The sequence below is a fragment of the Pollicipes pollicipes genome, unplaced genomic scaffold (assembly GCF_011947565.3).
Source record: "Pollicipes pollicipes isolate AB1234 unplaced genomic scaffold, Ppol_2.1 Scaffold_3087;HRSCAF=3621_pilon_pilon_pilon, whole genome shotgun sequence".
Taxonomy (NCBI): domain Eukaryota; kingdom Metazoa; phylum Arthropoda; class Thecostraca; order Pollicipedomorpha; family Pollicipedidae; genus Pollicipes; species Pollicipes pollicipes.
The window spans coordinates 27311232-27327277 of NW_023596225.1; the positions used below are offsets into that span (position 1 = coordinate 27311232).

A 16046-nucleotide genomic window follows, 5' to 3' on the forward strand; every position below is an offset into this window, starting at 1 on the left:
ACTGGACATCTATCTATAACAATACGAAGACGAGGGCAAGAAGAACAGCTCGTCTCTTTTTTGCTTCTCCGGATCTCGGAGAAGCAAGGAGTCTTTGTTGGTAGGACACGCCGCTTTCACACTAGGCCTACGGCTCATTGCGCGGAAAACACCTGCCGGAATCCGGTATTACAGCGGTGTCACGCGCTTGATGTGGCAGGGCCGACCTGACCTGACCTGACCTGATCTCTCATGCTGCGTGGGAGGGATACGACCTGCCACAACCAGGCGCTGCATCAGCTGGACATCCTGGGCCCGACCGAGCTATCCTGACCTGACCTGACCTGACCTCACTCTACACTCTGTGTTACAGGGAAAACAACTGCCATAACCTTAGGTTGCGGCAGTGCGAAACGCTGGGCCTGGCCGAGCTGACCTGACCTAACCTGACCTTACCTGACCTGACCTAACCTGTTCCAACCTAACCTGACCTGACCTGACTCCGCACCCCGTGTTACAGGGAGAGCATCTCCCGCAAGCCGACGTTGCGGCGGTGTGACACGCGGACCTGACCTGACCTGACCTGCCCTGACCTGACGTGACCTGACCTGATTGCGTTCCAGGGAGAATATCTGCCGTAACCCGGCGCTGCAGCGGTGCGACACGCTGGGCCTGGCCGAGCTGGGCACCATGTGCGACCCACGCGCCTCCTGCTCCATCATCCAGGACAACGGCCTCAGCGCCGCCTTCACCGTGGCGCACGAGCTCGGACACGTGTGAGTCGGTCGCGCGGCACGTGAGCCACGTGAGCGTCACTCGGGCGCACATCACGGCCGGACAGGCTGGCAGACAGCCGCTGGTGCAGATGGCTGTAGATCCACTCGTGATGTGGTGTTGCTCGTGGTGTGGAAGTGACCCCATTGCTCCGGCTGGTGCAAGGTGCTGTTGCCAAGCCATGTCAGTGGACGAGAGAAGCACTTTGGGCGGCAGACATATGATTTGTTTCACGTTAGGCTTCATTGAGCTCAGCTCTAATTGGACGTGGGAACTATCAAGTTTTGTGTTGTTATTTGATTTATGACTTGGTTTGGCTTCTCTGTCTGACAGAGCTTCCTGTCTAAGCAAAACGGCAGAATATGTGATGGATTTATGCTTTTCGTGTATGACGTCAAATGACATGACCGTTTTTGTGCATGACATAACTGCTAGCATTCCACAGGCAGGCTTATGCTCGGAAATCTAGAACGTAAGGCACATTTGTCCAATGCCTGGATATGTCATGGACACATAAATATGCTACCGTGCGTTAACGTAATTTAAATATTAACGTAAATTATCGGCACCCACCCAGATTACTCAGCCCTTTTGAAAGCACATTTCTATGAGCTTATGAAAGTGTATGATCTCCATACCTTATGAGGTAACATAGAGTCTTAGCTATTCTCCATTTCATATGTTGCCGCTTTTCGTGTGTCATTTGTCAAGTGTCATGACCAGTTTAACCAGGCAACTTTTGATACCCCCGAATCCCTAGCAGGAGGCACTTTTTGTGCATGGCGGGTAGATAAGACGTGCTAAGATCAAACCGCCGAAACTCGTCACAAAACTCGGGGAACGATGAGTATAGAATCCCCATGCGCAGGGAGGCTCAGCCAGTTGTAGCAGGCCCTGCATTCCTACAAAAAATTAAAACACGCTGTGCCCCACTGAGACGCGACCAATTCTATGTGGTTGGAGGCAATGCTACACCGTCGCCAACGACGCTGGCTTTCGCACAGCGAATTGAGGAAACAAAGTAGCGTTGCGCTGGGAGTGTATCCGAGTAACCAATGAATGTCAAGCAGCTTGCAAATGTCAGCTCAGAGATGAAGCCAAGGAGTAGTGGGCACGCCGAGGTCACAGCCCCCTGAGATATAAGCTTTGCATTGTGTACTTGGTGATTTCGCAGGAATTCAGTCAAACTGGTAGAAATTCGGAGAAAATTTGACATCCCCCCCTTAAAACAATTCTGACTACGTGTCCGTGCTAATAGAAAGCTAATTCATCTTGTTGAGACACAAGTCAAGGTTACGCCGTTGGCGGCGGAGCAACGGACGTCAACAGCGCCGCTTCTTCGTGCAGCGCACGGACTCAAACTTCAACCACACGGGGCGAACCCTTGTAACCACCTGCGACATAAATCCTTTGACACGCACATATCTAAGAATTAACGTCGACTTTTGTGTCCCGCCCGTCCGATACCAGAGGTGTCGGTCGTAACGCGCGCGAGAGGAGGAAGCGTGTTTTGGCATTTAGTGGTCCCATGTTTCGCATGTTAGTGGAAACCAGCGTGCAAAATCCAAGCCGCCAAAAGATACCGCAAAGCACGAGCACAGCTGGTCGCCTTTACTTTAGTTACGAACCCGAAAGATTTGCTACATCTTCTCACGGATCGAATTAAAGGACAAATTCGGGAGTGCCCAATCGCTTTATCTTTCTTTCCGTAAAGGTTAAGCATAATCGTAAGCACTTCGTGTAAGCTGTAAGCGTAAGTGAACAAAATAAAGCACTCTGGCGTTGAGGAAAAGGCGTTGGCGCTGAGGAAATGTTCATGTGTTTGCTGGATGAAGTGTTCCCCTTTGTAAGCTGGGACCCAGACATGTTTGTGTTTTAGTTCACGATCTGACGCGTTTGTGATAACGTATCCACGGCTACGGTGAACCTATTTATAGTGTCAAACGCGACTGGCAGCCGGCCATTGGTCTAGTTGAGATGCAGACTGTTTTCGTGGCCTAACCACGTGAACACTTCCTCACGACGTGCCGTCTGCCTTGTTTGTTTGCAGTCTAAACATTCCCCATGACGACGACTTCAAGTGCAAGCCGTTCATGGGGCCTGATAAGGCCGAGTACGCCATGTCGCGGATGCTGAACCACAACACACACCCGTGGTCGTGGTCCAACTGCAGTCGGCACTTCCTCACCGACTACCTATCGTGAGTATCCTCTGCTTGCAGTGCTCGCCATCGTTGCTGTTTGGAGACAAGCCTGTCGTTGCGAGACGACCGTTTGTACTCAGTGTGGACGCACAGGCTGCTGTTGGAGTCCGAATCACGGCGCTGCGCCAGACTGCTGTCCCCTATGGGAACGCCGACTGACGTTAACGCCACCGTAACGGCTTAAAGAGGATCAGCCGTTCGTAGGACTTGGCGACGCCAGCCAACACAAGCTCCTGAACGATGCGTTAAGGCCGCTACGTTGACGTGGAAATAGCCTGAGTTACGACCCAACACCAGCTTACCGTGCGGCACAATGGACCCCAGTCACCCAGCCGCGCCTTCAAAGGCGGATTTGGAACGTAAGAGAAGGGCGCTTGAGCAGCGTCTTGGTTATCACCCATAAATAGGGATTAGCGTCATGAAATGTACTCCTCGTCGCCGGCCACCTGTGCCAATTAAAGATCCATTCTTTGCGCAGCAGGAAGCTTTGCACACGTGCCGTCGGAGCTCGCATGAACTGTCTTTTCCGCCCCCTCCTTCTGTGCTTCAGCTAGTGGCGCCAGGTGTGCACTGTATTTGCACGCAATGCATGAACGGGGTGGCACTGAATCGCCTCTGATCTTGAACTCCGGAATCAAATGGTTAGTCGCTTCTGTGAGGTCGTTGTAAATTGATACACTGACTCGATGCAATATACAGCATGCTCCTCATGATGGTCACGCTGTGCGGCGACTTTGCCGAATTGACGTCTTTTGCAATGCAGATTGCAGATGATTTTATGCGCCGTGCCTTGCTTTATGACGGATCGAACGTGCAAACAAAGTAGACAGAATGCAAACACAGTCTATCATCGTGGGAAACTTTTTGCCGCTTTCATTCTTCACGTATCCATTCACATCCAACACGTCTGTTGTTTCGTTCATGCCATTCGATCCGCAAAACAGGCATGCAGACAGGTCGCAGGGGGTCTTCCCTGTTGTAACAATCTCTGTCAGGCACAAAAACGGCATGTTTTTTAGCGTTGCTGTGACGCGATTCATCGCTCAGTGGTCCCGAGCCGCGTGCCGAGCTCTGTTCCAGTCGAGACCAGATCACTGGGCCATAAGCGCCACCCGTCACGCACGGTAGGAAGCGATGTCGTTGACACATGTCTTCACTAAGCAGTGTCCACCCACTTAAAACATTGCACGTTATTTAGTCGTTGTTTTGAAGCAGTTTGCCCTTTTATGACCGTACGACATCAGTAATATCGATATTCCTCCAGCCCTTGTATCCCCAACCGGTATGAGGTAAAGTAAGACATCGTCTGCAGTTGGATCCCGCGGCTTTGGCAGCTCCGCCTAGAGAAAGGCTGACAGCCTCACCTGGCAGCCACCTGCCGCACCGGACAGCCCCGCCCCTCCCTCCACCAGTCAGGTGTCAGGCCTCGTGCGCTAGGAGCGGCCGCCAGCCGCCCATTCATACGCCGATCACGCACCGTCCGCGCCGGCCACGTGAGCCGACCGCCTCAGAGGCATGACACTGCGTACGAGGAGGGGGAGGGGGGGGGGGAGTGGGTGGGGGTCCGCGCCGGCCACGTGAGCCGACTGCCTCAGGGGCATGACACTGCGTACGGGGAGGGCGGGGGTGAGTGGGTGGGGGGTCCGCGCCGGCCATATGAGCCAACCGCCACGAAGGCATGACACTGCGTACGGGGAGGGGGGGGGGGGGAAGTGGGGGGAGGGATCCGCGCCGGCCATGTGAGCCAACCGCCTCAGAGGCACCACATTGCGTGTGGGGAGGGTGGGGTGGGGGGGAGTAGGGGGGAGGGGTTCGCGCCGGCCATGTGAGCCGACCGCCTCAGAGGCATGACACTGCGTACGGGGAGGGCGCGGGGGGGGGAGTGGGTGGGGGGTCCGCGCCGGCCATATGAGCCGACCGCCTCAGAGGCATCACACTGTGTGTGAGGAGGGTGGGGGTAAGGAACTACCCGCGGTAGCAACGGTGTGCGCAGTACAGGGATGCATTCTGAACATGGAGCTTTCGTGTACGCGCAATTGCACACGCTTTTAGTCCGTCGCATCACAGACGCGACGGACTCGCTTCGTCACACACGTCCGTCCTCCTATCCGCCTTTGCGGCATACCCGCCGCGCCTACTGCCAGCGGGCACGCGCCGCAATCGTCACTAATGAGGCGCCCTTGCCGCCGTCTTGCCTGAGGACACCGAGTACCAGCACAATCTGGCTTGATTGGCGTAGATGAGTGCAAGCGTGACGGCAAAGGCATCGCCCGTGAGTGTTCTTTACGCTTCTGATGATTTTCCTGGATTCTGTTATGAATGGCTCAATTCCATGAACAGCCGCGCTCGCACGCAAGATAAAGCAGATCGCGCAAAATGCGACCAATCCTCGTGGATTGGTCGTATTGGAAGGGTGGTGCTACAATGCTGACACGTCCCACAGGAAGCGTTGATACGTTCAAATACCATCTGCTCAGGTTATGGTTACAAAGAAGTACTCAGCTCCAAGCGGGGTAGTCGATTTACCGGACGTAAACACGCATAGAATGTGTGGATTACAAACATCGTGACCCGCAGCTCAACACAAAGCTCACAATTATTCGTTTGTGGCTGCTGACACGCTAACGGCTACCTTGCCGCCCTTCGGACAGTTTCATAGCTTGCGTGAGTCAAGACGTCATGGCACGCAGGTTCCGCGCAAGCCTGTTTACCTACGATGCATTGACTAGAGTGCTCGTATTGGTGTAATTCCGTTGCGATCCGGGTGGGTCAAGTTTTTTAGCGTGTCAGCGGTCAACCCTGTACAATGTTGAGTTTTCTTGACTTGTGGGTCACAACGTTCGTGATTCACATGTCCAAGCTTGTTTGCCCCAACAAACCGACCGCGCCGTATGTAATGCGCTGTTTATTGTGACTGGACTTGAGAAGGTGTTTATTTATCGCGCCAGCAGCAAAAAAGAAAACATTGACCTTAGCTGTTCCCTGTGCCACAAAAACAATAGGTGACACCTTCCATGCTCGTTTGCCTCCGGTAAGTCTACTACAGCTCGTCGAGTGGATTCCTTTTTATATATATTTGGGGTAAGCAAAAGCGGCAAATGTATGAACCACCGATATTGAAGTGGTGAACAATCTAAATAAACTTTAATCGGTGAGCAACCTAAATTTGTTTATTTATGGGTCACTATCCTCATAACCCACTTGTTCCATACGTGCTTGTCTGTGGTAAATCGACTGCACGGCGACCAATTGTCAGCATTTCCTTGTAATCAGAGAGGGGGAGGGGAGAAAGGTTATTGTCTTTTGTCCGTTGGCGTGTTAGCGGTCAAAAATGATTGTGATGACCAAACAATGACTTGAGTGACCGACGGGTCATGGCATTAACTCCACATACTCCTTGCTCAACTGCTTCCGGTGAATCGACATCGGTGTATCACCTGACGTGTTTTGTATTATGAAACAAGGAAATTTTTCACGAGGCAGTACCTCAAGATGAACATCACTGAACTTTGTTGACCTGTGAGTCATAATGGTCATGGTCGATATGTCTCGTTTACCTCCATCAACCGACTTCAGCACGTTGATGACACCCTTGTGGCAACTGTGGCAGGAAACTTTGGCGCTTGAACGCATCAACATTTCAGTGCATCCTGAAGAAGGAGATATTCTTTCGAGGGAGGTTGAAACTGGAACCCTCCGTAAAAGGGACGCACCCGACGCCCGTCCCCCCCCCCCCAGTGATTTGCTCCTAAAACCTGTCCTGTGTAGATGGCATATTTTTGTGTCGCGAGTATCTGAAGCCTGACTGGTGACAATTTCATATCTCATTGGCTGCTCCGCCTGAGGATATTCTGACACTTTGTTATTCGATTTTTTCCAACATGACTTCTATCCTTTTTACCTGTATTCTCTATATTCCCTTTTCTGGTGACACTATCATCCGTGATAACTTTCATCCTCCTCGAATTTTCGTCCTTCGATTTGTTTTAACCGATCTGTATCTCCGCCGGCCCCTGTCCCGTCAACTTCCCGTCCTCCGACCTTTTTGCATTTGTCTTTCATCCTCACAAAACTTTGCACCCATTTGGCATCTTTTGTTTGCCTTTCCCATTCGAATTTCATTCACCTGGCTTGTTCCATTGGACCGTTTGCGCGGGGCCTGCGGCGGAGGTGCAACTGCAAGCATCTGCCAGCCGCCGAGCCCCGGGCCCCGGGGCCCGGGCCACGTGCGGTCAGTGGCGGCAGCGGCGCGTGGCAAGGCCGCCAGGCGCGGAAACGTTTACCCAGCCGTCGGTCAGACCGGCGTCGACCCGGTTCGGCTCAGAGGGGCGCGCATTCCTGGAACGGCGGCGGCCGGCGACGTCTGGGGTCGCTTCAGTGGAGCGCGCAGCCGGCGCGATGTGTCTGAGCTGACATTGGCCGCGGCCGAGCTCGCCGGTGGTGTTCAGTGGCCAGAGCCGGTGCTCTGGCGACGCGACCGCGGGGGTGAACAGGCGGACGTCCTCGCTACTCCCGGAACACTTGTGTCGGGTGGGGGCGCGGGGCCGCACCGATAGTGCTGTGACCGGCTGAAATACACGTCAATATTTCAGTGCCTGGGTTCTGCTTTTCAGTGGCTCAGCCAAGGAAAGGGAGGGAGGGACATTTAAAGTCATGCCTCTCCCCCTGGAGTTGGTGGGGCTCCTGGAATGGAAGACCACAGTACGTTTTGACAGGTGAAGACGCTCTGAGGGCTTCTTAGCCAAAAACTGGGACCTCCTGACATCAGAGTCAGATCACGAGCGTAAAAAAGTCCCCCGAATAAAAAATCGGGGCCCCTATAGCAAAGATGTGGGGCTCTTGGCAGAAATGACCTCGTTTTCCTCGATTTAGCATCTTCCTTGGGAAATACTAGCTGGGTCACTGCTTCCAGGTAGCACCATTGTATACGCTCCTACCGACTATTCTATTTCAGGACACCACTGCTTTCCGGGGCTTAGTACGTAGGTGTCCGCCGGGTGAATTAATGCGGAGGCTACGTTGTGTCTTCCATGCTACCAGCGCATTAGCACCTACTAACACCTTCACTGGGTGGACAGCGACAGACAGCTGATCCCAGTCGGTGCCCTCACTGGGTGGACAGCAACAGATAGCTGACCCCAGTCGGCTTCGATTGCAGCGGCGACTACGGCCAGTGTCTGAAGAACCGGCCGCTGGCACCGAGCCCTCTGCGCCAGGCGGGCGGCGACCGGCAGCCCACTCAACACCCCGGCGAGACGTACAACGCCAGCAGCCAGTGCCAGTTCCTGTTCGGCAGGGAGTTCAAAGTGTGCTCGTACATGGTGAGGTCATGGCGCGGCTGTCGCGAGCTGCCGTGGAGGGGTGCCAGCTCCGGCCGAGGCTGGCTGCCGGTCGCGGTACGGAGTTGCTCTCCGCCGGCTGCGGTACGGGACTTCCCGCCGCCGGCCGCGGTACCGAGGTCGCGGTACGGAGCTGTCCGCCGCCGGCCGCGGTACGGGTGCGGAGCTGCCCGCCACCGGTCACGAACCTCACTGGCGGCGGCCACCGTGGCGGGCACACCTCCTCCCGCGCCTGTTCAGCCGCTGGCTGGGCAGTGAGGTGTGGTGCGTGCGAAGCGGTGCATTATTTGGCGATGCGAATTGCCAGCCTTGGCCCGAATGTGCACGTTTATGGTGTTGTAAAACGGGTTAAGGCTTCATTGGGTGCTTTCAGAATATGGGTCTGCCAAGAGCAACACAATGACTTCGTGTTTATACACTGGCAATGAATCAGATTTATTTAGTCATTCGTGGGCCAACATAATGTAAATTCATTGCTTCATCCGTAGTTATTGGTTGTCATCTGTATAAAGATGAACATGCACCTGACACATTATGAGAACTTCATCCCACAAAAGAACCAGAAATCTGTACTTTAATTTCAAATTTAGTTTGATCTGCCGAATGGAGTCAATATAGCATCAATAGCATCAATAGCAGGCCTCAAGTAAGAAGAACTGTGAGTAGCAGCGCGGTTTATGCCGTGCTCCCCGGTAAAGCAGCCATCGCTCAGCAACCGCCCAGCTCTGGACATTCGTGTCCATATTCACGGGATCCAGGCTGTATAAGCTCTCTCCCCTAATGCGCCCAGCCGCTAGAAGTTTCATCGCGCATCGGCCTACTGCCAAGACCAATGATGTGGGCGGGATCCAACTCGAACAAGTCAACATTGACCCAGCTATCGGCGCCACCTCTTGGGGCAGCAATCTGGCGACCCGGCCGGCCGGTGCCCGGTCACCATGGACGGGTGGTCCCGGAAAACGGAGGTCCCCACAGGACCGCCCTGGCGACGGATCCGCTAGGCCGATAGCACCAATAGCACGCTGTGCACAATTGCCACCGTGGTATGCCCTGTTGGAGGCATCGGTGAGTAATTAGACTGGTCACGCAACTGGTTCGTATCACTTTGATTAATTGCCCCGTTCATCCGGGGCCTTGTTGTCTGTTCTGCTGTCAAGCCTTGCTCTCGTCGAAGGAAATGACTGACGTGCCAATGTCGTCGGTTGTCCTCGAAATACCATGCTCTCACCTTATATTTGGGCTGGGTTGAATGCGAGGAAAAACCAGAGCTGTGGAGTCTTTTGCTTTGTATGTTAATGTCATATTAAGTTACAGTTAAAGCTATGGAGATAATGAGGTTGGGCATGATTATCAGAAGACTTTCAGCACGAACGGCAAACCGGTGCCATACAGGGTAATGTCGCACATCTTGACGTTTGCTGTCAGCAATTCTCGGTCCTTAGAAACGACTTTTCAACTTAGAAATCGAAAATTCACTACGCCAACTCCAGCGTCGTGATGCCTTATTTCCAGCGTCACAGTACCGGCTGACGGTTTCCGTGACCTGATGTCCGATAGTAGCCAGACTGCATTACAGTGCCATCGACGGCTTCTCAGAGAACTAGCGACGTGCCGGTCGCCGGTCGCCGGTCGCTGGTCGCCGGTCGCCAATCGCCAGTCACCAATCACCGGTCACCAGTCACCGGTCAACGGTCGTCGGTCACTGGTCGCCAGTCGCCGGTCACCAGTCACCGGTCGCCGTTCGCCGGTCGCCCGCTGATCCCTGCTGAGCTCCCGCCCGTGTTCCAGCCGGTCTGCAAGCGGCTGTGGTGCACCACAGGCGAGGAAGAGGCCGGCTGCCGCACGCAACACATGCCTTGGGCCGACGGCACGCCCTGCGGCGTCGGCCGCTGGTGCCTGAAGGGCGACTGTGTGCCCAGCGGCCGACGCGCCAACACCGTCCACGGCGGCTGGGGCAGCTGGGGACCGTGAGTCAATCACTGACAGTCAACTGAGACATGCTTCATGGCGGCCGGGGCAGCTGGCGACCGTGAGTCGATCACTGACAGTCAACTGAGACATGCTTCATGGCGGCCGGGGCAGCTGGCGACCGTGAGTCAATCACTGACAGTCAACTGAGACATGCTTCATGGCGGCCGGGGCAGCTGGCGACCGTGAGTCAATCACTGGCAGTGGGCTGAGGCATCGACCACGGGGCCCGGGGCGACTGGAGACCATGAGCTAACCTCTGGCGGGAGCGGTGTGACGCACATAATGCATGGTGACTAGAGAACGTGAGCCAAACAACGGTGCAACAGGGAAGGCGCAGGTGGCAAAGGCGGCGAAGGCGTGCAGGTGTCTTTTTGGTGTGAGACAATGATTTACATCGTGTCGTAAACATTATGCATCATGCAATATGCATGCTAGTGTTTAGCTGCCGTGACTGTTGCATGGGTGATGCGGATGGTAAGAGAGTTGTCATAACTCAGGCTGCGGTTTGCACTGAATGGATCGTCACCATTCTTTCACACACGAAGCTTTTATTCATTGTTGATTTATTAAGTGCCATGGGGTAAATGCATGTCGCAAGAGTTCCCAACGCTCTTGAGTAGGTCGTTCATTCAGCCGGACCGTGGGATTCGCTCGTTATATTCTTGTGATGCAAAACAAATGGCGGGCAGGTGCTTAGCTCTCCCCGTAATGTAAATTCTGGTCGGCGCTCTCCGCTTTTCTTCCGTTTGTTGTTAATTTGTTTTGCTAATGTCATGCTCGCGTCAAGTCTCCGTCGCGTCCCCGATTTCTGATCCGGCGTGCCACGTGAATGCCGCGTGCGTCGCCGCCTGAGCTGTTGCCGTCGCCCGCCAGATGGGGCAGCTGCTCGCGGACGTGTGGCGGGGGCATCCGCCGGTCGGAGCGCGCCTGCAACACACCGACGCCGTCCAACGGCGGCGACTACTGCCTGGGCCGCAGGGTCAGGTGAGGACCGACGCAGCCTACCGGCCGCCACAATCGCAACCACGGCCCCTCAATATTCTTTTAAAGACTCATTTTCGCCTGAAGAAGATCGAATTATGATATCCCCTCCCAGAACGAACTCGTTCCCTCATTTCACGCCAAGAGCTCGATTAACGTAAGCCATGTGTATCCTCGCCTCTTATTCGGCACGCAGGTCATGACATGCAGACTGCGTGCCTGCAGGACAAGTCCCGACAAGTATCCTACTCAGCGTTCGCTTTCAGGAAGCGCAGATCAATTAGCGGCATTCAACAGTTGATATCGATAGTTTGGTATTTCGTTCGTGCCTGAACACCACATGCTAGCGGAAACACCGCCCATGTTTTGGCTACGAAGGCATGCATTTTTTTGGCTGGCGCACGTGATAAGTGGCGCTGCATGCCACAACCTCAGCCCCCAGTCAGCGATTGTCTGTTGGGGTGGTCCGGGGACCATTCCTCTTGACCTAGACACGATCTGGTCTCGTCGCAGCCCCCTGACACCCTGCTGTTCCTCTTAGGAGGAATTCCCCCGTTTAGAACGCTTAATATAAGCCAGGCATCTTAACTGGACTGGCAGTGTGGCGGGCTGGCGTGCTCACTGTTGTTTATGTGACATTAGCGGCCCACAGGCCTCCACCATCCCCACATCATGCACATCGTGCACTCGGCTATTACCGTTGTGCACAGTATAAGACGGGTTTTGGGTTGCACAGCAAAGGCACTAGCTCACTTTTATTTAGTTTGCTAAATTACTTTGTTGGACAGCATGCGGTAAGTGCACTTTGATAGCGAACATCCATTTTTCGTTCGAAAGCATTTGCACCCACGAATTCGGCAATTTAACGGGATTGCATCTTGTACATGCCACATCTCTTGGCTTCATACGTTTTTTTCGTGAACGCGGTCTTTTCTCTTGATCCTGGAGATCTCCATACGTTATACACGCCATAAGAACTAACCCCACAAGGTAGCAACGTTCTCGTAGACTTGAGGCATTTGGTGGGATGCGCACTATGATTACGTGGACATGGGCAGACGTAACGCCTCTGATTCTAGTCACGGCACCCATCCTCAGTAGGAAGTTGGACCCACTGAGTCCATGGGTAGACGTTACGCTTCTGATTTCAGCCACCGCACCCACCCTCAGTAGTGAGTTGGGTTCACTGCGCACTGTGGTCATGGGTAGGCGTTACGCCTCTGATTTTAGCCACTGCACCCATCCTCAGTAGTGAGTTGGTCTCACTGTGTCAAGCTCATTACTGAGGCGTAAATCAGAATGTTATCACTGCTTTACCGTGCCATCACTGCAGGTACGAGTCGTGTAGCCGCCAGCAGTGTCCCCCGGACAGCACTGATTTTCGCGAGGCGCAGTGCGCCACCTTCAACGGCAACAACTTCAACATCAAGGGTCTACCTAGCACCGTCCGCTGGATTCCAAAGTACACCGGAAGTAAGCTGATCACTCTGTTTCACGTGTGCTGGTACGTAGTGGTAGCATAGTGGAACGACATGTTGCTGGGTTGATCGGTAAAATTATATCAAGTAACAACACCATTCAAAGGAGTCCACAGATATTAGCTGCTAATGAGCTCGAGAAAAGGAGAGCAGGCAGCGCATCATCTGCGACCGTATATCGGTCGTTATACCTTGCTCATACAGCGTCAAGAGGCTTCCATATCTCAGTTGGAATCGCATTCGCGCCTGATTCCAGTGGCTGCACATCCAATGTTTGCTGTCAACAGCCGGTCGTTTCCCTCCACACCCAGTTTCCGACGTCCTAACGCTAGCGCTCGGCGCGTCCAAATGTCCCTCGAACCGCACTGACCAGCGTCCCATTGTGGTGCAGTCAAGCCGAAGGACCGCTGTAAGCTGTTCTGTCGGGTGGCCGACTCGAGCGCCTACTACCTGCTGAAGGACAAGGTGCTGGACGGCACGCTCTGCACGCCAGACACGGACGACATGTGCGTGAACGGCGCCTGCCATCCGGCCGGCTGTGACCACGTGCTGGGCTCCACTCTGCGCTCAGGTGGGCGGCCGGCGGCCCCAGCGCGGCGGGCTCGGCGTCCCGCGCCGGGTCGGCTGGCGTCAGGCAGGCTGGCGGCAGGACAGGTTAGGTAACAAACAGCGGATGGGGCCGGGACGGGGTGCGGCCTCGTCGAGCTCGAAGCACCGGGCATGTCGTCGCCTTGCTGGTGGTGATAGTGTCTGCGGTATGGTGACGTAGCGCGGCTGGTGGCTGACGTGGCGCGGCCGGCGGCTGACGTGGCGCGGCCCGTGGCTGACCTGTCGCGGCCCGCGGCCGACGTGGCGCGGCCAATGGCTGACCTGTCGCGGCCCGTGGCTGACCTGTCGCGGCCCGCGGCTGACGTGGCGCGGCCGATGGCTGACCTGGCGCGGCCCGCGGCTGACCTGGCGCGGCTCGCGGCGTTCTGCAGACCTGTGCGGCGTTTGTGGGGGCGACAACTCCACCTGCCAGGTCATCAAGGACCGCTTCGACAGCACCGCTCACCCGGTCCGCTACGGCTACAACAGGGTGGTGCGCATCCCTGCCGGCGCCACACGCGTTGACATCCGCCAGATCAGTCACGACAACACCAGCAAGGACGACAACTACCTCGGTAAGACTGCTGGGCGGGTTCGTGACCTGGGGGAGGCCGGCAAACCCAGCCTGATGGCAGCCACTTTCGGTTTTGCCATGTTCGGGTAGTCTAGGCTCTAGCACGTTAAGTCTGGGTAGGCGGCAAGAAAACCGGTCCAGGTTGAGAAGCTCAGCAGTGTTTTGCATTCGTCTGTTCTCATATGTCACGATAAACCTAAAGCAATTCTCCCAAAATTGGATGACGGGCGTCCCAACCGGTCTTCCTCCACTCCTTATCTCCTCTTGGGGTCCTGCAGGCTGACCAGAGAAGCTTCTCAAGGCATGTCACCGCTCCTATTCAGAGTCGTATGGGTAATGCAACAGGCATTCTGGTCATATATGTAGCGGCCGTTAAGCAACGTCATCACAAAAGTAATACGGCATTGTCCGTGTAAAGATGATACAAGGCAAGTTTCCGGTTAGCCGCTGATCGATTGGCTAGACTAAGGGACTGATGAAAAATGTATGCCCAAGGACTCCAAATGGGAATGTATGATGTATTTGCATATATCAGACCGTTAACCATTCGCCATGAATGTATATTATTACCTGCGATAAGATGGTACCAAAAGTTTTCTCGTTTTAAAATCAAAGCTAAATGCTCCACAGTCGCACTTAACATTTCAGACTGGCTCAGAGCATGGTTCTTACTTGTTGGTGACTTGTTCGTGCATTCCAACATTCTCGTATGCGTTCAAACATCGTAATATGCATTCACCATCACCAAACGGCCATGTTATCGCGCAGAACGTGCAACAGCGTGTTGACCATGAATGAAATATTTCAATCGTATTGAACATCGAATTCTGGAAAATCCCTTTTCTTTTCACAAAATCGTGACAAGCAGATAAAACTGAAAACACTGCGTCTCTTCTAAATACTCTCTCTTAACTGCTGTCTCCTTTACCATCTGGCGAGCTTTGCCAAAACTTGGAAAGTTTATCAAGATATTGGGACATCGGCTTTTAAAAGGTACTCTTAAATTACGTTTTACAAACATACAAGCGATCAACAGACTTAACCCTATCTCTCGACACTTACTGCATTCGTAAATAGAACATGATGGTTAGACCAAGTTGTGAGGCTATGGGCTCATGCGACGCAAATCCAAATGCGCAAGTTCGTATTTTCACTTAATGAAACTAGGCTCAGTAACATTGACCAGCAGGTTAGCCAGCTAGCCAGCTATCCAGCAGTTAGCCGCCGGAGCAGGGTCGCACAGTCATCAAACCGACAGCCAGCTAATCACAACCCGCCTTAGACTGCATTACGAAAAACTTTCTAAAATTTAAGTTCTTTGTGAGCTCCTCGTCTTTGTCATGCCTTCCTTTAAGGTGGTGTAAGATGTCTGACGGTGTTGAAATTCTCAGTCCTCAGAGCTGCATTCACCGTATGGACCGCGTTGTTCATTGCAGCCCCACAGCCCTGCATTGCTATCCTCATTGCCGACGGTTGCCCGGTGCTGGTGGTCGCGCCCGGCGCGGCGCCGGTATCGGTTTCTTTTGATGGGCTGACTGCAGACGGTGCAGCCGCTCTCCTGCATCGGTGACGTGGCCCAGATGCTCATCGATGACGTCACCGCGCGGTGATGCGGCTCGGGTCATAAACTCCAGCCAATGCGGCTCAGTGTTCGTTCGGCCGTGCTTGGAGGTCACGTCCAGCTTAGCAACTGACGAGCTGAAAGCCGTGCATCCTGGGCTACCCGGCATAAGCCGGGCTTTCAAGTCCACGCCGAGACCATTCAGCGCCGGGCTGAAGAAGAGCCGGGGCCAAGTCATCCGTCAGAGACGCTTAGTTAGAGAACACTAAAAGCCCATTAGCCTGTCACGCTCTTGCATGCCGGCACGCCGAGCACCATGCTATGGAATTTAACACCACTGAACCCGGGGTCTGGAAAGAATATTTACAAAAGTTACGTACCTCAATATGCACCGCACGCTGTAGCTCGCGACTTTTATATGGGGACACGTCATGTACGCTCTGCCGGGCGCGTTGTACGCCATTACTGCAGGTTGTCACATGGCATGGATGTGGAACATCGACCATAGGCCCCGCATCGCCAGTTCAGACTATCTACAGCCGCCAGTCACCAGCCATTCAGGCTGTGGTCACTTCTGCTGTCGGCTGTAGTCTCGCAG

At 54.2% G+C, this 16046-nt stretch overlaps 1 protein-coding gene across 1 annotated transcript in view; it reads left to right on the forward strand.

Moving 5' to 3' along the window:
- LOC119089981 (A disintegrin and metalloproteinase with thrombospondin motifs 20) overlaps nt 1–16046 on the forward strand; it is a 134440-nt gene that overhangs the window by 101410 nt on the left and 16984 nt on the right. Inside the window, exons 7-14 of the mRNA XM_037212781.1 lie at nt 603–755; nt 2804–2953; nt 8115–8277; nt 10084–10262; nt 11140–11250; nt 12581–12720; nt 13117–13296; nt 13706–13888. Coding sequence (XP_037068676.1) covers nt 603–755; nt 2804–2953; nt 8115–8277; nt 10084–10262; nt 11140–11250; nt 12581–12720; nt 13117–13296; nt 13706–13888 — 1259 coding nt within the window. The remainder of the gene's footprint in view (nt 1–602; nt 756–2803; nt 2954–8114; nt 8278–10083; nt 10263–11139; nt 11251–12580; nt 12721–13116; nt 13297–13705; nt 13889–16046) is intronic.